A 24,296-nucleotide genomic window follows, 5' to 3' on the forward strand; every position below is an offset into this window, starting at 1 on the left:
CGATGAGGTAGCTTCATTCTAAAACCTTCGAAATACCAAGAGACCTGCACAGCCGGAGCCTGAACTGACAATCGATGAGGTAGCTTCATTCTAAAACCTTCAAAATACCAAGAGACCTGCACAGTTGGAGCCTGAACTGACAATCGATGAGGTAGCTTCATTCTAAAACCTTTGCTGTCAATCCTGCTGAAGGATGGTCTTCTCAAGAGTAATAAACCAATGAAAGGGGAGATCTTGAAGGCTTAAGGTGCAGCTGTGAAGGAATCTGTGCAGGTGAGAAAAGAAAAAACATTTCTTGGAGCGAAAAGAAAAATCCATTTCCTTCCCAACGATGGAGGGATGGGTTAGGAACAGCGGGCGAAGTCTGAATCATGATAGGTTATTACAGTCTGTAGGAGAAATGGCCACCATTCACCCGGACAGCCACCTCCATTGCATTCTCAGCAGCATACATTGAAATGAACAATAATGTGACTGCAACAGTGAAGCAGCTATAACCACCAGTTTATCATCTGAACAAAACTTCACTGGGTTCAAAATGGGAGGCCAATATATAATTATATATAAAAGCAAACACTCACTCATAGCACTAGAGTAGTAATACATATTGATATCGTTATAGCTTATAGGGAAACAGAACAAACAATGAACGGGTCACCGCTTGAATAATAATGACTGTGCATAATAGGAATGCAATCCAAGACTACCCAAGATTATCCAAATCAGCTTTGAAATGCCACTTACCAGGCTGAAGAGTACCATCTGTATAGGAGATAACATTACTGTAATACACACATCACTTATCACAAAGTTTAATCATGTAGGTGGAACTCATTCAACCTATTAACACACGGTTTACTGGAATATTGTAAAACTTTGATGCTGTAAAACATTTACAGATAATGACAAAGATAAAGAAGTGAGTGATCAGACACTGGAATGCCATTGTCTATACTGGCTGCTGCCAAGACTGGTTAAGACTAAGAAAAGCTGTGATCTACCTGGTAGCAGTCATCTACGTTACAACAATAACACCATGTGAATTCTATATAACTAGTTTGTTTCTTCCTAAAGGTCTTCAGCCTCTTTCAATGGTGCAGGACCTAAAAGATAATCTGATCCAGTTTGATGAGCAGTGTACAGTTAACTGGAGTGTAGCTGATACTCCAGATATAGGTTCATTAAAACTGTGTGATCCAAACTTGAATTGCATAAGTGTGTTGAGAACCTCAACCAGTTTATAGCAGATTCTTTCTTAGCCTTGCATCATCTGTTTTCAACTAGGAAAGTATTAGACGACAATCTATACAACATTTTTAAAAACCTGATGCCTACGGTACATGAATATAGGAATGAAGAATAACAAGATGGCTACAGTATATAAAGCAAAACTACACCTGCTGCAGACTTGACTACAGGAATGAGGAATAATAAACTGGCTATATACAGAACGAAACACCTGTGAATCCCAGAACAGTAATGCAGAAAACTACACCAGGTGAAGACGTTAGGGTCCAGGGCCATGAAATCAAATCCATTTAAAGTGAAATAAAAGAGCAATTCTGTAAATGTGAAATCCCAGGTCATTCACAAAGCCTGCTCTCAGCAGCCAGTTGGTCAGGGTTGAAGGGGTCACATTTCCTAACTGTGCAGAGGCTCAGTCATCCACGTTCTTAGGGCCCTAACCCTCTGAATCTAACACCAGACCTTTGTGCATCCTGAGGACAGTTTGGACTCAGACAGTAGGTGTTTTGTTGCTTCAGTGTTTCTCTACACCACCTCAAGTGCTTCATACCTGGTGCTCTAAGGCATCTACATATAGAAAAAGCCCTGAGAATTTTCCCTGTGATCTTGTCTCCCAATGCGCTAAGGCATCAACAATCAGGAAAAGCCCTGAGAATTCTCCCTGAGAATTTGTCTCCTAGTGCTCTAAGGCATCCACATGCAGGAAAAGCCTTGGGGGCAGCCATGGATACATAGATTAAGATAAAAAGCAGAACAGCCAACAGAAAGGAAAATAATTATAAACTGCAAGTCACACGATCAAGGAATAAAAAAACATCAAGGACTGTTGTGCTTTATCTGAAAGACATGAGTCAGCCAGACAGAATCTCTCAACAAGCACTGATAACACCAGCCCAGGAAAAGCCTCCATTGAATCAGTTATTATATATAAATATATACATGTGTGTAAGACAGTCCTCTCTGTGCTCTGTGTCACTCTAACTAGCACACTTTTTCCAGGGCGTTTTGATACATTGCCTCAGCAGAGAGTGCTCTGGAAGCTCTCCCAATAAAAAAGGGAATTCTGAAGACCGCAAGTGTCAGTCCACGCATGTCCTTTGAACGGATTGAATTCCCATTGTTCTCCCATTAGATGAAGTCAAGAGTTAATTGATGTATTGTGGATTTCACTAAGTAGTCCCTAGATACACATGCCACAGTTCAGTAAATTAAACTATTACAAAAGAATGTATCGAGAATTATGTGCCAAGCCTTGCTAAATATAAGATCTACAAGAAAAGGTAATATTGTATTTAAAAAGCCAGAAGTTATATGTATTTGTTTTCCAAATGAAAGATGGTTAACTAAATGAATGTACAATCTGTTCAAGCATTTTGTTTGCTATCCATCGTGTATTTAAAAGCAGATTTAAAAGCAGAGACGCATTGAGGAGAGAAGCAGACCTGCCATTTTAACTGCTGTGCAGAGACGCATTGAGCTGAAGTTCTAATGTTAGTTTAATAATTTTTTATAAGGTGGCTGTTTTTATAAGGTGAGAGTGTATTTCTCGCACACACTCTTTGCTTTGCCAGATCCCAAAACTTGATATTAATATTTTTAACCTGTTTCTATAGAACCTATTGTGGTTGAAACGTTTCAAATGCTCTGTCATTGACATTCTGAGTGCAAGATCTACTCTCTCAGCGGAATTACAAGTGTAGTTGCAGCTAACAGGCTCCAATGGGGATGTGACTTTATTTTTGACTGAGGTATATGTATTTCCTTGACCAACAGTTTGCTACAAGCCATTGCTTACATTCTAGATTCTTCACATACATTCAGAAATGCTGACATCATTAAACCTTAGATCTGATTTTTTTTTTTTTTAGACATGTTACTTTTACTAAAAAACATTCATTCAATTAGGAAGTGGCATTACAACTAATAACCATCAAGGGTCAGTGTTGTCTACATTGGGATCCACTGTAAAGAACCAATGGGAAGCACATGAGCATCCTTGCAGAGCAAGACACAGTGACTGAGGATTGGAGCCAAGTTCAGAGATCAATGCACTGTCTGCCGTGCCCACAGAGTCAGGCTTCTTTTCATTACAGAAAGACACGTCTTTACATTACTAAATATTCATCTACCGGAGACAGTTCCTTATAAACTGACCTTTCAAACCCACCACGTCCATTGAAGCCTCTGTGTGTATTTCCAGTGCTCCGCTGTGTCTTTCAGCAGCGAATGTCATTTCTGGCACCAAACAAATGTTCAGTAGTAAGTGCCAAAACAAAACAAAAAAAGACAGCTTTGTTGGAAAACTGCTGATGGTGCCAGATCTTTTTCTTCATTTGTTTCACTGCTTTTATGCCACAATGCCAGGCTCCGACCACGTCTTCAGTGTTTTTAAAGACCTCACAGCTTACAGGAACTAGGGCACTAGGATGTCTTCTTACAATGCTTAACCTTGTAAGCTTTACTGCATATGATCTTGTGCCAATCAGACACTGCCTGCGGTTTGAAGTGTGGCTCTCTGCTGCCGGGAGCCTTTTCTTTCTTGAATTGTAAGCTGTTCTTTTACAATATCAGGTACTGTACACTCAACATAATATTATCACAACAATGGAGATCAGATAGCACTGAATTCTAAGAAATTCCTCTTGATGTGTATTTATTCCGTCCTTTCTTTTCCTGGCAACCTGTTTTGTTTTCAGGTACAGTGTCAGGTTTCATTGGTGGAGTTTTCATGCATGTTTTTTTTTAGCTGAAGATATTTGCTCAAGAAAAATGCAAAATGCTTTTTCAGGTTTCCATTCGCTCAGTTTATTTTACTTGTGAAAACTCCACTTCTCATCTGACGTCATGCGAATGAAGCTGTGCTAATTTACGTATCAATTAGTTCTCGTGCTATTTTCACAGATGGTTCGTGTAAATGTTGTTTCCATGCACACACAGAGAACTGGTACACGAGATAATCTAAGCTGTGATTTCTAAATACCTTGTGCCTGGTAGTTTATTAATATGTTTGATTGCTCTTGACCAAATTGTTTTTCAAATGTCATTAGTGTCATGTCGTTAGTAGTGAATACTGTTTCAGCTAATTTATGTTACGACTTAAAATACTGAAACTGACCAACAGGTACTGCAAATCACCAAAGCTGAAAACCCACACAGACATTATATGTATTTCCCTTTCATTCAGGCAATACAGAATATATTGGATCAGGTTGTAACATATGTTACTGTAGCAGAGAGAGATCTGTGCTGACTCTGCTGGCGTGTTCACAGTACTGCAGGAAGAGGGCTGCAGTCTTCCAACAACCGCCTGTGAGTCATTGCAGTGACACAGGGAGGTGGGAAGGTAGGTGTGTGGACTTTCCCCCTCTCTGAATGGCTGAGAGGAGAGTCTTGGCAGATTGCTAGCCCTATAAATAAATGCTCTGCTGTTTCCTCAGGTCTGCCCACTTAGACGCAACGAGAGTACGGAAGCTCTGATTCAGGACCAGGAATCAGCCGAGAGAAAAGAAAGAGTTTCACAGCGAGACAGAGAGAGCGAGGAACCCTTGGGCAGACCCCGGCGTATTGTAAAAGAGCAGGCTAGTTAGCCGACAGAGTAGGACGGTGATCCGGGTCGTGCGGGTAGCGGCGACCGGGATAACGCTGCCGAGTGCAGCACCTTTTATTTGTAGTTTTATTACTGTTTTATTTTTCCTTGTTCTTTTCGCCTTCTGTTTTCATTATTATTTCTTTGAGCACCTGCGAGTGCACTTGCTGTTCGCTTACCAGCTGTGGTATTTCCGTGGTGCTGTCTATCATCGTTGATAGGCAGCCCACGGTCAACAGTGCCCTCTGCCGGAAAAAGTAAGAACTGGTCTAAAATAAAACTGGGCACCTGTGTGGTGTTTTCAATTACAACTGTGTGTCTCCTAGTCAGTGAATTACCCACACCCCTTCCACAGTTACACAAATCAAAATGTTAGTGGTTTGATTAAAATCCTTAAAAGAAACTATCCAGTTGAATTAAAGTATTTTCTCCCCCAGAATCGGGCGGACACGCATTGTCTTCAGACATAGTTGGCATCAAAAAAACCATGGGAATTAATTTAGTTACAGATGTTTAAGCAGCACACTTTCTCTTCGAGTTTAACTTTAGTGTAGTTTTTACAGCAAGGGTATTCGCAAACAGTTGCTTTAACACTGTAACACATGTAGACCGCAGCTCGTGGTATTTTTTTGTAAGTGGTTTTATCATGGTACATGTGTAAGTGGTTTTATACAGAACTGTAAACCCACTTGTACAGCATTACAAGACAGACACACAGCAAAAAAACAACAATAAAAAAGCTGCCTGCATTATCATTAAGGTGAAATACACCACTGCTAACCATAAAACTGCCCACTTTTTGCTGTCTTGGAACCCACAGTAACAACTGACCTGTTCCCCTGCAATATTTACACATTTGGCTGTTTTTTTTCTGGCCACGCACATCACCACTTCACATGTAAACTGACCCTTTGACATTGGATGTGAAAACCGGACTAGGGTTTTCAGGTTTAATTTGTTTTGTTCGATCGCAAAACAAATCCGAACTCTCTACACTGCTCAGTAAACTTTGGTCGGATGTCAAATGTTGAAATGGATACAGTTTGTTGTACTGTGTTGATCATGCATCCACAATGGGGATGTGATTAAACAGCCAGCCATTTACTAATTGAGGAGGAAGAGCACTGTTACTGTCTGAACAGACAGCCATTTACTAATCGAGGAGAAAGAGCACTGTTACTGTCTGAACAGCCAGCCATTTACTAATTGAGGAGGAAGAGCACTGTTACTGTCTGAACAGCCAGTCATTTACTAATCGAGGAGGAAGAACACTGTTACTGTCTGAACAGACAGTCATTTACTAATCGAGGAGGAAGAGCACTGTTACTGTCTGAACAGCCAGTCATTTACTAATCGAGAAGGAAGAACACTGTTACTGTCTGAATAGCTATCCATTTACTAATCGAGGAGGAAGAGCACTGTTACTGTCTGAACAGCCAGTCATTTACTAATCGAGGAGAAAGAGCACTGTTACTGTCTGAACAGCCAGCCATTTACTAATCGAGGAGGAAGAGCACTGTTACTGTCTGAACAGCCAGTCATTTACTAATCGAGGAGGAAGAACACTGTTACTGTCTGAACAGACAGCCATTTACTAATCAAGGAGGAAGAGCACTGTTACTGTCTGAACAGAGCCATTTACTAATCGAGGAGGAAGAACACTGTTACTGTCTGAACAGACAGCCATTTACTAATCGAGGAGGAAGAGCACTGTTACTGTCTGAACAGAGCCATTTACTAATCGAGGAGGAAGAACACTGTTACTGTCTGACTAGCTATCCATTTCCTAATCGAGGAGGAAGAACACTGTTACTGTCTGAACAGCCAGTCATTTACTAATCGAGGAGGAAGAGCACTGTTACTGTCTGAACAGACAGCCATTTACTAATCGAGGAGGAAGAACACTGTTACTGTCTGACTAGCTATCCATTTCCTAATCGAGGAGGAAGAACACTGTTACTGTCTGAACAGCCAGTCATTTACTAATCGAGGAGAAAGAACATTGTTACTGTCTGAACCCAGCCATTTACTAATAGAGGAGGAAGAGCACTGTTACTGTCTGAACAGACAGCCATTTACTAATCGAGGAGGAAGAACATTGTTACTGTCTGAACAGCCAGTCATTTACTAATAGAGGAGGAAGAACACTGTTACTGTCTGAACAGCCAGTCATTTACTAATCGAGGAGGAAGAATACTGTTACTGTCTGAACAGCCAGTCATTTACTAATCGAGGAGGAAGAACACTGTTACTGTCTGAACAGTTATCCATTTACTAATCGAGGAGGAAGAGCACTGTTACCGTCTGAACAGCCAGTCATTTACTAATCGAGGAGGAAGAACACTGTTACTGCTGTAGAACTCCTCTTCCAAGATAACCTTTCAATGGCTAAGTGAGAGCGATAGGAGCTGAAAAAAGGGGGGCGTATCTGGGGCTTGGCTGGAGATGCAGTACTGATGTCTTTTTGCCACGCAGTGCATTTTAAAACATTTTCCTCTGAAAAAAATTGTTTTAAATAGCGCATGTAAAATAAACAGCGCATGTGAAAATAAACTGGATCTGACGCACCTGACAAGCACTGAATAAATGGACCACTAAGGGTTAATAGTCCTTTTGGAAATGAGCAGCCCAGTGCATAAACAAGCTTCTGAAGCATTCAGGAAGCCATTAATCAGTGTCTGCCTGATTCCATCAGATATTCAGCAGTGAAACCTGGGCATACTAAACACACTGCAGGCTCACTTGCTAACAGACGCTAAAACTATCCCAAACCCTTCAGTTAGTTGTGCTGTGACAATGGGCAAAGTGTGCTGCGTAGAAAACTGGGAAGAGCTATGCTCTGCAGAGGATTCCTGTGCACGGTAATGCTATATAATTATCAGGAACAAATTTTCATGGTTTGCCATTTTATTATGTGTTTAATTAACCGGGTCGATGTCATTGCTATTATCGACCTCGTGTTACAGTAACAGGCTGTCGAGCTATTCCACACAATCAAATAATAATAATGACAGTTCTGCCATCTTCAGCACAACAAAAGATGATGTTGTCAAACTGTTGTCATGGCAACACAATCTTTATCTATAGTTCATTTATCTTAGGCACGTCCTTCCCAACATAAAACAGAAATGAGTTCTGTGATAAGCTTCATATTTACTGTGGGCACGGAAATGCACTGAAATGGCCCTTTTCGGTAGAATGAGAACATTACAAACAAGCTGAAGCACGGAGCTCTGGTTTGACCTCCAGATGTGCTGTCTATAGCGGTGAATAACATTTCAAACACGGCTCAGTGATAATGTTTACCCAAAGGATCACACGAGCGCTTTAATCTACTGGGAGGGCAACCGTCACAATGCTGTTTCATTCTGAAACAGTGAAATAGTGATGATAAATAAACTGGTAAATAGCCATAATTATCAATATTGCCCAACTGTTACAGATTGGATTTGCTGAATCACAGCTGATCTCAGTACCACAAAGCAAATTACCAGGATTAGCGCAGTAACACGCAACTCAATTTACTGCTGTTGTTACTTCAATCTTACTTTGAAAATAAGTCAAGGCTAATCACTGAGAAACTACTTCCCAAGCTGCTATCCACAGGGTATCAAGGCTCCCACACAACACAGAATGAAATGTGTACTGCACAGACTCAACACCATGCTCTCTGCTCTCCAATAAAACCAATTCACACAAAAGAGAATGAAATATATACTGCACAGCCTCAACACCATGCTCTCTGCTCTCCAATAAAACCAATTCACACAAAACAGAATGAAATATATACTGCACAGCCTCAACACCATGCTCTCTGCTCTCCAATAAAACCAATTCACACAACACAGAATGAAATATATACTGCACAGCCTCAACACCATGCTCTCTGCTCTCCAATAAAACCAATTCACACAACACAGAATGAAATATATACTGCACAGCCTCAACACCATGCTCTCTGCTCTCCAATAAAACCAATTCACACAACACAGAATGAAATATATACTGCACAGCCTCAACACCATGCTCTCTGCTCTCCAATAAAACCAATTCACACAACACAGAATGAAATATATACTGCACAGCCTCAACACCATGCTCTCTGCTCTCCAATAAAACCAATTCACACAACACAGAATGAAATATATACTGCACAGCCTCAACACCATGCTCTCTGCTCTCCAATAAAACCAATTCACACAACACAGAATGAAATATATACTGCACAGCCTCAACACCATGCTCTCTGCTCTCCAATAAAACCAATTCACACAACACAGAATGAAATATATACTGCACAGCCTCAACACCATGCTCTCTGCTCTCCAATAAAACCAATTCACACAACACAGAATGAAATATATACTGCACAGCCTCAACACCATGCTCTCTGCTCTCCAATAAAACCAATTCACACAACACAGAATGAAATATATACTGCACAGCCTCAACACCATGCTCTCTGCTCTCCAATAAAACCAATTCACACAACACAGAATGAAATATATACTGCACAGCCTCAACACCATGCTCTCTGCTCTCCAATAAAACCAATTCACACAACACAGAATGAAATATATACTGCACAGCTTCAACACCATGCTCTCTGCTCTCCAATAAAACCAATTCACACAACACAGAATGAAATATATACTGCACAGCCTCAACACCATGCTCTCTGCTCTCCAATAAAACCAATTCACACAACACAGAATGAAATATATACTGCACAGCCTCAACACCATGCTCTCTGCTCTCCAATAAAACCAATTCACACAAAACAGAATGAAATATATACTGCACAGCCTCAACACCATGCTCTCTGCTCTCCAATAAAACCAATTCACACAAAACAGAATGAAATATATACTGCACAGCCTCAACACCATGCTCTCTGCTCTCCAATAAAACCAATTCACACAAAACAGAATGAAATATATACTGCACAGCCTCAACACCATGCTCTCTGCTCTCCAATAAAACCAATTCACACAACACAGAATGAAATATATACTGCACAGCCTCAACACCATGCTCTCTGCTCTCCAATAAAACCAATTCACACAACACAGAATGAAATATATACTATACAGCCTCAACACTCTGCCCTGTTATCCAATAAACATCAATGGAGAACATCAATACCTCAGCCCTGAAATAGTCCAGCTCCTGAAGCTGAAAGGACCATAGGACACGTCTCTCACACTGTCCAACACACAGCAAACTGAGAAGAATGTGATGTCAATATTATAAACAGGATTCAAACTGAGAAGAAGGTGATGTCCACGTTACATTCAGGATTCAAACTGAGAAGATGATGTCCATGTTACATTCAGGATTCAAACTGAGAAGAAGATGATGTCCATGTTACATTCAGGATTCAAACTGCGAAGAAGGTGATGTCCATGTTACATTCAGGATTCAAACTGAGAAGAAGATGATGTCCATCTTACATTCAGGATTCAAACTGAGAAGAAGGTGATGTCCATGTTACATTCAGGATTCAAACTGAGAAGAAGATGATGTCCATGTTACATTCAGGATTCAAACTGCGAAGAAGGTGATGTCCATGTTACATTCAGGATTCAAACTGAGAAGAAGATGATGTCCATCTTACATTCAGGATTCAAACTGAGAAGAAGGTGATGTCCATCTTACATTCAGGATTCAAACTGAGAAGAAGATGATGTCCATGTTACATTCAGGATTCAAACTGAGAAGAAGATGATGTCCATGTTACATCCAATTCAGATCCAACTGACCAAACAGTTTTTTTTTAATTTTTCTTTGTGTCATTTATTTACTGCCCACCCCTGCTTAGAGGTTCTAGAAAAGCATCAGTAACACTTTCCAACTGCTCCTTTCCCTCCCTCTCTCCCCCCTCCATCCAACTGCTCCTTTCCCTCCCTCTCCCCCTCCTCCATCCAACTGCTCCTTTCCCTCCCTCCTTCCCCCCCTCCATCCAACTGCTCCTTTCCCTCCCTCTCTCCCTCCTCCATCCAACTGCTCCTTTCCCTCCCTCCTTCCCCCCCTCCATCCAACTGCTCCTTTCCCTCCCTCTCTCCCTCCTCCATCCAACTGCTCCTTTCCCTCCCTCTCTCCCTCCTCCATCCAACTGCCCCTTTCCCTCCCTCTCTCCCTCCTCCATCCAACTGCTCCTTTCCCTCCTCTCCCCCTCCTCCATCCAACTGCTCCTTTCCTTTCCCTCCCTCTACCCCTCCCCCTCCTTCCAACTGCTCCTTGAGACATGTTACTGGTTTTACATCAAAGAAAAAGCCAGGGACAATAAAATACAGCTTTTTTAAAAATAAATATCTGTTTGCCAAACACTTAGAAGAAGCATTTAGCCTTACAATGCAGTGAAATCTGGTCTGAATCTATCTCCATCTGAGAACCAAAATGCGTCTCTAGATGAGTCCATTTCATTCTGATATTATTGTAGCACCAAATTAAAGATGGATATTAGTGGCTTATAAATAAATCACATTCCCTTTAGTGTGCTATTTCTTACCTTTATTCTAGTGGCATAATGCCATCTGTTGCCCGAATATTGTAATCATTCAAGCATCTGTTTTTATCAAGTAAGTGGATTTGTATATTCTTCAGATCTCTGCATAGCTCCTAGTCCATGACTTGCAATTATTCCTGGAATAAGAAAGTCAAAATGTGCTCCCAGTAAAGGCCCTACAGCCTGGACGTCGCCGGTTCGAGTCTGGGCTATTCCACAGCAGACCGTGGACGGGAGTTCCCAGGAGGCGGTGCTTAATTGGCTGAGCGTCGCCGGAGGGGAGGGTTTAGGTCAGCCAGAGTGTCCTCGGCTCACTGCACACCAGCGACCCCTGTAGTCTGGCCGGGTGCCTGCGGGCTTGCCTGTTAGCTGCCCGGGAGCTGCGTTGTCCTCCGACACTGTAGCTCCTGGGTGGCAGCATGATGAATCCGCAGTGTGTAAAGAAGCGGGCGGCTGACGGCACAAGCTTCGGCGGACAGCGTGCGTTCATTTTCGCCACTCCCAAGTCAGCGCAGGGCTGGTAGCGGTGAGCGGAGCCTAAAATAATAATTGGGCATTTCAAATTGGGAGAAAATAACAAAAAAAATTTTGGCAACGACTAAATAAAAATGTGCATCATTTGAATGGCTGTTTCAATCTAGTCCAATCACCCCCAAATGCAATTCTAAACATTTTACACAAACCAAATGATGAGGCACGCATCTTTGAAACCTCTAATCACCTTCCTTCCCAACTACATGTACAGGTGACTGGTCTATCAGCAGAAAATGAGACAAACACAGGGGAAACTTACTCAGCAAAAAGTGGAAGAAAAGGCAGGATATCCATGTGTGTGCTTGACTGACTGTGTGTGCGGATTTTAAACATTGAAAATCTGCTGGAGTTTAGTTTTACAATCTAGATATAAACAACAGATATGATGCTGCATGAAGCTCAATGACTCAAACACACAGGCTGGGAAACCTGGTCTACAGTAATGACCTGCAAAGCCAGTGTCATCACACCCACTACACGAGAAGCGTTGGAAGAGAGCAAGTCCTCACGAAGACTTAAAGGCCAGTGTCGTGACATCAATCACACCCACTACACGAGAAGAGATGGAGGAGAGCAAGTCCTCACGAAGACTTAAAGGCCAGTGTCATGACATCAATCACACCCACTACACGAGAAGAGATGGAGGAGAGCAAGTCCTCACGAAGACTTGAGATCTGAGGCTTGGGAAACACTAGGGCGTTCACTCCAGGCCAGTCGTTTTGGTTGCCATGTTAAACATGCAGATTAGAAGCCCTGTGGAAGAGCACAGCCGATCTGAAGGCGTGCCTCAACGGAATTCAAAGAGTTGAGTTCGTTTTAATAAGCCTGATGCGTTTTTATGCTTTGTTTTTGTAAATAAACCACATGCTTCCAAGTGCATAATAGCTGAATATATAATAGTCTTCATTCATTTCAGATTTTTTACATTTTTATTTATTCAACATATAGGTAGTTAAGAAAAGCATCAGATCATAGCATAGCAGCCATCAAGTGAAGCAGTGTTTGATAAATGCTTCAACAATGCGCTAGCAGAGCTGCTATAATCAATCAATCAATCAATCTTTATTTTTTCTGTTCATTGTTATCAGTCTCCAAGACTACACAACATAGGAAGGAGATCTGAGCCAGGGCTATGACCTGGCCCTGCCAGTGCAATTCTGAACTCAGCCCATTAAAGAGCCATTCGAGTGCCAGTTATATGCATCTGCCTCTGAAGATGAGAGTCCTTTCAACCTCATGACTATAACAAAGCACCTGCACGCTGAGGGCTTGCAGACCGCGTGAAAACCACACAGAGTGACAATACACTACATCGCTATCCAAGTGCTCAACAGGTTTTGTTTTTCACAATAAGGAAATGCAATAATTATTAACAAACAGAACTGCTTTGTGATTTTGAGACGTTCATCAGCAGCTCTGGTGTTGCACACCGCAGAGGAGTCTCCACTTGTCTTGTGTGACTGAGGCTCCATTCAAATGTTAAATAAGCAGTAAGAGTGACTGTGGAGGCACTGGGGGTCTAACAGCTGAACAATCAGGACCTTCAGCTTTCAATGACATCAAGCTTTGAATGCATTCACCCCAGACAAGTGAAGCAATATAACCGGGCAGTGCTGCTGTATCCCATGCAATATAACAGGGCAGTGCTGCTGTATCCCATTCTGTGCTTAAACATGTTTGGATTTAGTCGGCTGATCTAAACAAAGACTAATCTAAATCCTGCTGTCATGCAGATCATTAACCAGGGTTCTTTGTGTGCCAAGATGTGCGAATCTTTTGAGTATGAAATGGTGGCAGTATCTAGATTGATGTTTCCTGCATTATTGAATCAGATCACTGCACACCAGCTTCAGCACTGTTAACACAGAGCACACCAGCTTCAGCACTGTTAACACAGTGCACACCAGCTTCAGCACTGTGAACACAAAGCACACCAGCTTCAGCACTGTGAACACAGAGCACACCAGCTTCAGCACTGTTAACACAGAGCACACCAGCTTCAGCACTGTTAACACAGAGCACACCAGCTTCAGCACTGTTAACACAGAGCACACCAGCTTCAGCACTGTTAACACAGAGCACACCAGCTTCAGCACTGTTAACACAGAGCACACCAGCTTCAGCACTGTTAACACAGAGCACACCAGCTTCAGCACTGTTAACACAGAGCACACCAGCTTCAGCACTGTTAACACAGAGCACACCAGCTTCAGCACTGTTAACACAGAGCACACCAGCTTCAGCACTGTTAACACAGAGCACACCAGCTTCAGCACTGTTAACACAGAGCACACCAGCTTCAGCACTGTTAACACAGAGCACACCAGCTTCAGCACTGTTAACACAGAGCACACCAGCTTCAGCACTGTTAACACAGAGCACACCAGCTTCAGCACTGTTAACACAGAGCACACCAGCTTCAGCACTGTTAACACAGAGCACACCAGCTTCAGCACTGTTAACACAGAGCACACCAGCTTCAGCACTGTTAACACAGAGCACACCAGCTTCAGCACTGTTAACACAGAGCACACCAGCTTCAGCACTGTTAACACAGAGCACACCAGCTTCAGCACTGTTAACACAGAGCACACCAGCTTCAGCACTGTTAACACAGAGCACACCAGCTTCAGCACTGTTAACACAGAGCACACCAGCTTCAGCACTGTTAACACAGAGCACACCAGCTTCAGCACTGTTAACACAGAGCACACCAGCTTCAGCACTGTTAACACAGAGCACACCAGCTTCAGCACTGTTAACACAGAGCACACCAGCTTCAGCACTGTTAACACAGAGCACACCAGCTTCAGCACTGTTAACACAGAGCACACCAGCTTCAGCACTGTTAACACAGAGCACACCAGCTTCAGCACTGTTAACACAGAGCACACCAGCTTCAGCACTGTTAACACAGAGCACACCAGCTTCAGCACTGTTAACACAGAGCACACCAGCTTCAGCACTGTTAACACAGAGCACACCAGCTTCAGCACTGTTAACACAGAGCACACCAGCTTCAGCACTGTTAACACAGAGCACACCAGCTTCAGCACTGTTAACACAGAGCACACCAGCTTCAGCACTGTTAACACAGAGCACACCAGCTTCAGCACTGTTAACACAGAGCACACCAGCTTCAGCACTGTTAACACAGAGCACACCAGCTTCAGCACTGTGAACACAGAGCACACCAGCTTCAGCACTGTGAACACAGAGCATACCAGCTTCAGCACTGTTAACACAGAGCATACCAGCTTCAGCACTGTGAACACAGAGCACACCAGCTTCAGCACTGTTAACACAGAGCATACCAGCTTCAGCACTGTGAACATATAACACACCAGCTGTGCTGTTAACACAGAGCACACCAGCTTCAGCACTGTGAACACAGAGCACACCAGCTTCAGCACTGTGAACACAGAGCACACCAGCTTCAGCACTGTTAACACAGAGCACACCAGCTTCAGCACTGTTAACACAGAGCACACCAGCTTCAGCACTGTTAACACAGAGCACACCAGCTTCAGCACTGTTAACACAGAGCACACCAGCTTCAGCACTGTGAACACAGAGCACACCAGCTTCAGCACTGTGAACACAGAGCACACCAGCTTCAGCACTGTGAACACAGTGCAATACCAGTCTTTTGCCTCCCACTGCTGTTGTCAGCGTAAATATTTACAACATGAATTTAATGTCCTAGGATCAGTACACCATAAGCATCCACTGAAAACAAAGGTTTTTAAAATCCCATGTGGGTATTTATTAATCTATTTACAACTGGGGATGGGACATTATTAACTGAAATAATTCAAGATGTATATATTGTGAGAATGCTGCTCTCACTCATGTTCGATTGGTCAGTGTTTATGTAAATGTGCTCTTGTGTGTGTGTGAGCCAATAGGGCTCGGGGGGAGATCTGTATTTATGAATTGCCTGCGCGCAGCTCGGGGTTGTGTTGTGTGTTATGTGTTGTCTGTTGTGTGGCTGACACTGCCTAACCGTGTTCCTTTTACTTGAGCTGTCTTCATTTAGTCAATTGCAGACCAGACACGTCTCTGCTACTACACATATATATATATATATATATATATATATATATATATATATATATATATATATATATATATATATATATATATATATAACACATATATATAGTATTAATATACACACAGAGATACATTGTATTAGCTGTCTCTCAAAGGAGAACTTCCCTGGGACAGCACCTACCTGCTGACACTGAGGTCAGTGTGAACAGCACCTTCAGTTATATGGCAATTTTATGAATGCAATACGTTATAATACAACTGTGTTAGAAACTTGGCTTTCAATTAAACACAGTGCATGTAATTTTGCTCCTAGTGTTACTTTAAGATTACACAAGGAGTTTGGTACCAAGCGAAGTCCTGCAGCTTTTCATGCTTTATTCAGTATTATTCAAATCACAATACCCTTAATCCTCCATGGTCTGAAGAATGACTGCGTGAGGCAGTTACAAAAAACAATACAACTGTGAAATAAGTGCTAATCCTTTATTCGCTGAAATGATGTGCGATGGAATAATAACGTATTCGATATTCCACGCTGTGCTTGAATGTTAATGTGGTGGCTGAGCCTATACAGAAATCCCACACAAAAATCAAGTGTCGAGGTGGCATTTTTCATCTAAAATGGTTCTGTTTCGAAGAGTCCCAAGGAGCTGGAAACATATTTCACACAGGCTCCGTGCTATAATAAATTCCAATAAGGAATTGCAGATGACGCCGCAGGTAGACCCCGTGGGTGTCTCGTCAAAGGGTCTCCTGTTTGTAGCTTACAGATGAGCAAGTGCTAGAGTTTATCGAATAGATAAAGCTGTGATATCATTGCAGTATCACTCACAGCTCTGTCATTCTTTCACAGCAGAGTGTATGGAATGGATAAAGCTGTGATATCATTGCAGTATCACTCACAGCTCTGTCATTCTTTCACAGCGGAGTGTATGGAATGGATAAAGCTGTAATATCATTGCAGTATCACTCACAGCTCTGTCATTCTTTCACAGCAGAGTGTATGGAATGGATAAAGCTGTGATATCATTGCAGTATCACTCACAGCTCTGTCATTCTTTCACAGCAGAGTGTATGGAATGGATAAAGCTGTGATATCATTGCAGTATCACTCACAGCTCTGTCATTCTTTCACAGCAGAGTGTATGGAATGGATAAAGCTGTGATATCATTGCAGTATCACTCACAGCTCTGTCATTCTTTCACAGCAGAGTGTATGGAATGGATAAAGCTGTGATATCATTGCAGTATCACTCACAGCTCTGTCATTCTTTCACAGCAGAGTGTATGGAATGGATAAAGCTGTGATATCATTGCAGTATCACTCACAGTTCTGTCATTCTTTCACAGCAGAGTGTATGGAATGGATAAAGCTGTGATATCATTGCAGTATCACTCACAGCTCTGTCATTCTTTCACAGCAGAGTGTATGGAATGGATAAAGCTGTGATATCATTGCAGTATCACTCACAGCTCTGTCATTCTTTCACAGCGGAGTGTATGGAATGGATAAAGCTGTGATATAATTGCAGTATCACTCACAGCTCTGTCATTCTTTCACAGCAGAGTGTATGGAATGGATAAAGCTGTGATATAATTGCAGTATCACTCACAGCTCTGTCATTCTTTCACAGCAGAGTGTATGGAATGGATAAAGCTGTGATATCATTGCAGTATCACTCACAGCTCTGTCATTCTTTCACAGCAGAGTGTATGGAATGGATAAAGCTGTGATATCATTGCAGTATCACTCACAGCTCTGTCATTCTTTCACAGCAGAGTGTATGGAATGGATAAAGCTGTGATATCATTGCAGTATCACTCACAGCTCTGTCATTCTTTCACAGCAGAGTGTATGGAATGGATAAAGCTGTGATATCATTGCAGTATCACTCACAGCTCTGTCATTCTTTCACAGCAGAGTGTATGGAATGGATAAAGCTGTGATATCATTGCAGTATCACTCACAGCTCTGTCATTCTTTCACAGCAGAATGTATGGAATGGATAAAGCTGTGATATCATTGCAGTATCACTCACAGCTCTGTCATTCTTTCACAGCAGAGTGTATGGAATGGATAAAGCTGTGATATCATTGCAGTATCACTCACAGCTCTGTCATTCTTTCACAGTGGAGTGTATGGAATGGATAAAGCTGTGATATCATTGCAGTATCACTCACAGCTCTGTCATTCTTTCACAGCGGTTATTATGATATCCAATTATACACTTGTGTTATTCATTTTCATAAAGTGAACCTGATTCATGAAACTATAATTTCATGAATACATTATTATTATTATTATTATTATTATTATTATTATTATTATTATTATTATTATTATTATTATTATTAAATGTGTATCTTCTCTTCTTTCTCCGTATCTCCTGAAAATACGCCTGTCTTGTTTTTCTCTGCCTTTACTACCTGTCCATTTAAATTTAAATATAGGTTTCTCATTTAAATACTTAATTCCACCACCATTACATACACTGCACCCATCCCACCTGTCGGAAAACGTGCACAGCTTTCATTATTAATCCCGAATATGCTTTCTGAACCCCTTCAGTCAACAGAGCTTAGAAGCGCTTTGATCTAGCTTTGCAAATATTAGGATCTGATAGCACTTGGAAGAATTGCTCTGCACCGCAACGCAAACAAAGCTGGAATTCACGCGAGTAGGACTCATTGTGGTCAGCTGTTTCTATGCTAAATAACACGTACGGTTGCCATGTAAAGATCGGATTTGTACCTAAACACTCACGTACTGTATATCCCCCAATGCTAATGAAAATGTCAGGAAAGGATGAAGAATAAAAGTCTTAAACTGCCATGGAGCATCAAAGCTAGAAAAACAATACCAATGAGGCGTCATTTCTGCACCGATAGTTAAAACAGTCTGTGCGTGCTAACAGAACCGAAACTCGACTCCAGTAATAATGAAATAACATGAAAAGTGGGGAAAGATTTAAAAATAGATGTTTATACTTTCAGCATTATTATTATTATTATTATTATTATTATTATTATTATTATTATTATTATTATTATTACGGCTACTAATAATAATAATAATAATAATAATATTAATAATTCAACCGTTGATTTAAGCACGTTTCCCCCAAATAGTGTTTTTTGTTTTTGTTTTTCCTACCTTGCTAGAGAAGGGTCCTGGGATCAGTAATTTGAGGGCCTGTCTTTTTAACTCCACCAGCCTTGCATTACAGTTCTCACACCAGATCCCTCGATCTGATCCAGGGGAGCTCCCACTGCCGGAGCCCGGAGATCCAGTCCCGAATCCAGGGGACCCACCCAAAGATCCAGGGGAGCCCGTTCCAATTCCCGGGGAAGTGGGGCCGGGGGAGCCAGTAAATGATCCCGGGGAAGAAGTGCCAGACCCTGGGGACGGGGTTCCAGACGAGCCCAGGACTGAGCCAGCTCCTTCGGGGGTGGGGCGTTTGCCGGTTCGGGATTCTTCATAAGCTTTCCTATACCAGGTCTCCGGAGAGAAAGAGGCTGACTTGGCTGGAGATAAAGCCTCTGTCATCTATTGAGAATAGAGTGGAATTAAAATCCCCCAAATCAATGAAGAATACACTGGAATTAAAATCCCCCAAATCAATGAAGAATACAGTGGAATTAAAATCCCCCAAATCAATGAAGAATACACTGGAATTAAAATCCCCCAAATCAATGAAGAATACAGTGGAATTAAAATCCCCCAAATCAATGAAGAATACAGTGGAATTAAAATCCCCCAAATCAATGAAGAATACAGTGGAATTAAAATCCCCCAAATCAATTAAGAATACAGTGGAATTAAAATCCCCCAAATCAATGAAGAATACACTGGAATTAAAATCCCCCAAATCAATGAAGAATACAGTGGAATTAAAATCCCCCAAATCAATGAAGAATACACTGGAATTAAAATCCCCCAAATCAATGAAGAATACACTGGAATTAAAATCCCCCAAATCAATGAAGAATACACTGGAATTAAAATCCCCCAAATCAATGAAGAATACAGTGGAATTAAAATCCCCCAAATCAATGAAGAATACACTGGAATTAAAATCCCCCAAATCAATGAAGAATACAGTGGCATTAAAATCCCCCAAATCAATGAAGAATACAGTGGCATTAAAATCCCCCAAATCAATGAAGAATACAGTGGCATTAAAATCCCCCAAACCGATGAAGAATACAGTGGAATTAAAATCTCCCAAATCAATGAAGAATACAGTGGCATTAAAATCCCCCAAATCAATGAAGAATACACTGGAATTAAAATCCCCCAAATCAATGAAGAATACAGTGGAATTAAAATCCCCCAAATCAATGAAGAATACAGTGGCATTAAAATCCCCCAAATCAATGAAGAATACAGTGGAATTAAAATCCCCCAAATCAATGAAGAATACACTGGAATTAAAATCCCCCAAATCAATGAAGAATACAGTGGCATTAAAATCCCCCAAATCAATGAAGAATACACTGGAATTAAAATCCCCCAAATCAATGAAGAATACAGTGGCATTAAAATCCCCCAAATCAATGAAGAATACAGTGGCATTAAAATCCCCCAAATCAATGAAGAATACAGTGGCATTAAAATCCCCCAAACCGATGAAGAATACAGTGGAATTAAAATCTCCCAAATCAATGAAGAATACAGTGGCATTAAAATCCCCCAAATCAATGAAGAATACACTGGAATTAAAATCCCCCAAATCAATGAAGAATACAGTGGAATTAAAATCCCCCAAATCAATGAAGAATACAGTGGCATTAAAATCCCCCAAATCAATGAAGAATACACTGGAATTAAAATCCCCCAAATCAATGAAGAATGCAGTGGCATTAAAATCCTTCAAATCAATGAAGAATACAGTGGCATTAAAATCCCCCAAATCAATGAAGAATACAGTGGCATTAAAATCCCCCAAATCAATGAAGAATACAGTGGAATTAAAATCCCCCAAATCAATGAAGAATACAGTGGCATTAAAATCCCCCAAATCAATGAAGAATACACTGGAATTAAAATCCCCCAAATCAATGAAGAATGCAGTGGCATTAAAATCCCCCAAATCAATGAAGAATACACTGGAATTAAAATCCCCCAAATCAATGAAGAATACACTGGAATTAAAATCCCCCAAATCAATGAAGAATACAGTGGCATTAAAATCCTTCAAATCAATGAAGAATACAGTGGCATTAAAATCCCCCAAATCAATGAAGAATACACTGGAATTAAAATCCCCCAAATCAATGAAGAATGCAGTGGCATTAAAATCCTTCAAATCAATGAAGAATACAGTGGCATTAAAATCCTTCAAATCAATGAAGAATGCAGTGGCATTAAAATCCTTCAAATCAATGAAGACCTGCATCCCAAGTTGCCGACAGATATTCCGGTTCCCATAGATATGCAATACAGTCAATTTACATTCATATCTCATTAGTAAAGGCAGTTGTTTATCAATAAGAAAAACAATCAAGCCAGAGCTAGATCATCTACACATGGCCAATATAGTTCTTATTAAAGCCCACTGAATAAACGACACACTGTTAAAAATAAAGATGATCCATGTTCCAATGCTGTCTACATAGAACATGAAAGCGAATTCAATGAATATAGCAAAACCACGCAGGTACACGGTTCTACCTGTGACTGACAAACCACTAAGTAGCAATATATTAGCATGTTGAACAATCATTCTATACGCGTTCTGCATATTACTGTGAACAATCATTCTATACGCGTTCTGCATATTACTGTGAACAATCATTCTATACGCGTTCTGCATATTACTGTGAACAATCATTCTATACGCGTTCTGCATATTACTGTGAACAATCATTCTGTACGCGTTCTGCATATTACTGTGAACAATCATTCTATACCCGTTCTGAATATTATTGTGAACAATCATTCTATACGCGTTCTGCATATTACTGTGAACAATCATTCTGTACGCGTTCTGCATATTACTGTGAACAATCATTCTATACCCGTTCTGAATATTATTGTGAACAATCATTCTATACGCGTTCTGCATATTACTGTGCCAAACATACCCCATATTTTCGGTTTCTGGCTGACACGGCAGCCCTGTCCTTATTTCCAGACACAGAAGTCATGTTCATTGTTTTCCTTATTTCTTAATCAACCAAGAATCCCAGTTCAGCGTGTATGTATATTCACGAAGCAATCTGAAAACCCACATCCAGCAGCCAGGTACGCATTCAGAGGAAATCAGATTCCTGCGCGCTCTGCTTTCGCTGGCATTAAAATCTCGATCGCTTGCATTTTTTTAAAGATCACATCACACAAAAAAAACCTAAAAAAAAAAAAAAAAACCCATTCCAGAACAAACTCAATTCCCAACTGAGTCGCGGAGAGAGGCTAGGAGAAGAGAGAGAGAGAGAGAGAGAGAGAGAGAGAGAGAGAGAGAGAGAGCAGTATAGTGAATCTCGAAGGCATGCACTAACCCATTCTTAAACAGTATCACGGTCGCTCAAAGAGTAGAATCTGCCTTCAAGTACGATGCCTTTTTTGCTGCAGTCGATGCACATGTTCTTATAAATAAAGAAAGATTTAGCATTTTTTTGATTCTGAGATACACGGAATACCTAAAGAAAACGCATACCTTCCGATCCGGGGTGTACTGTGGCCTCAATAGGTTTAAAACTAATAAGCAGGTTCAAATATTAAAACATGACAATGTAAAAGATAATTAAAATGTGTGTGTATGATGTAGTACAAGGAATTTTTCTGCTACACCATACATACTCCAAACTGTGCTTTCCTAGCATATACACCTCATTCAGACCAGAGTGCGTTTTGACCTTCTTACGCAGTTTCACAGCGCCCTCTGCTGTCTATGATTGGGTAATGTAACTCAAAGATTTAAAGGGAATTTGGGGCAGTGGGGTCTATTCAACTGATCTAAACGCGAGCGGATGTAAATATTGTCGTCCTTTTAATCACTACATTGAGAAATGCACAAATGACACCGGCACACAGTGTTAGGTGCTTGATCTTCACGTGTTGATTATGTCGGTGGATTTGTTCGTTCATATCCTCATTAATAAATGTGTGGGTTATAATTTTCTTGACTGTGCCTATGCAGCGACCCAATCTTATATTGAATCGCAGCACAGAATACCTGATGAGTTTTAATTCTAAATGCTGGTGTAGCTGGCAATTCCCAAGACTCAGGTAATGATGTCTAGTGCACACAGGTGTTATATAATAATATTACAGGACACATCCCAGGGATTCCACGTGTGTATTTAATTAGTCAGATATTTTAGGATCAGCACATTTGTTCAAAAGTGTGTGCACATTTTGCAGGTGTTTCTATTTTTGTCCAAACCATCTAATTAAAAAAAGAAAAAGTACAACTATAAAAGTGCTTGTCAATTTATTAAAATTAATGCTTCATTCATCTTTGCCCACCAATTAACAGCTTGTTTCTGTCTTTCTAAAGCATTTGAAACAAAAGCTGGTCTCTGCAGGTTATATTTGAAATGGCATGCCTTGTTTCAGGCCACACAGAGTAGGGTTATTGGCTAGTCACATAACCTATGATCGAGTTCTCTGAGTTACTGGATTATTACTATGAAGAGGGTATTGTTTCCTCTGTTATGACCCTGCCCAATCGAGTGTTAACACTGGGACTGGCATCCAGTGGCTGGCATGTGATCATGTTTTTTATATCTGGTAAGGATCCTAGCAGCGGCATTGTGGACTAGCTGCAGTCAGTTTAGGGTGCATGCCAGGAGACCACCATATAGAGTTGCAGTAGTCAAGTCAACAAAGTATCTCCGCATCTGGGAGGGAAAGGTAGGGACGGACTTTGGAGATGTTTCAAAGATGGTAGAAGGAAGATTTGACCACGGAAGAGATGTGGGCATTAAAGGAGAGATTGCTGTCAAGAAGTACACCAAGGCTTTGTATTGTGGGGTTCAGGGCAGCTACATAAGTTGAGTTTTACATCCTACTAGAAGGAGTTCAGATTTATTAGTGTTCAGCTGAAGAAAATTGATAGACGAGAGCCGGACCATGGTAGAGGGGCTCCCAGGGTCGAGTTTTAAGTAGAGCTGGGTGTCATCAGCATAGGAGTGAAACATGAGGTTGTGTTGGTGGATGAGGTGACCAAGGGAAGCATGTAGATATAGAGGAGAAGGGGTCCAAGAACACACAATGAAACTATTTTACTACTTTAATATTAAAAACATTCAGACCTGATATTCCTGCCACAAAACAGTGTTATTCAAAACTGTCAAAATGCAACATGATGATATTTTTTCTTGTAGCTTATACTTCAATTCCTATTATAATATCCATGCAGC

General features: G+C 41.1%; 1 protein-coding gene across 1 annotated transcript in view; it reads right to left on the reverse strand.

Annotated features, from left to right (window-relative positions):
- Positions 1-22,273, reverse strand: part of LOC121315372 (kinesin-like protein KIF26B) — a 180,388-nt gene extending 158,115 nt beyond the window's left edge. Inside the window, exons 1-2 of the mRNA XM_041249397.1 lie at positions 22,017-22,273; positions 19,084-19,476 (exon numbers count right to left, since the gene is read on the reverse strand). Coding sequence (XP_041105331.1) covers positions 19,084-19,476; positions 22,017-22,085 — 462 coding nt within the window. The 5' untranslated portion in view covers positions 22,086-22,273. The remainder of the gene's footprint in view (positions 1-19,083; positions 19,477-22,016) is intronic.
- Between the last annotated feature and the right edge of the window lie 2,023 nt (positions 22,274-24,296).

Source organism: Polyodon spathula, chromosome 5 (assembly GCF_017654505.1).
Source record: "Polyodon spathula isolate WHYD16114869_AA chromosome 5, ASM1765450v1, whole genome shotgun sequence".
Taxonomy (NCBI): domain Eukaryota; kingdom Metazoa; phylum Chordata; class Actinopteri; order Acipenseriformes; family Polyodontidae; genus Polyodon; species Polyodon spathula.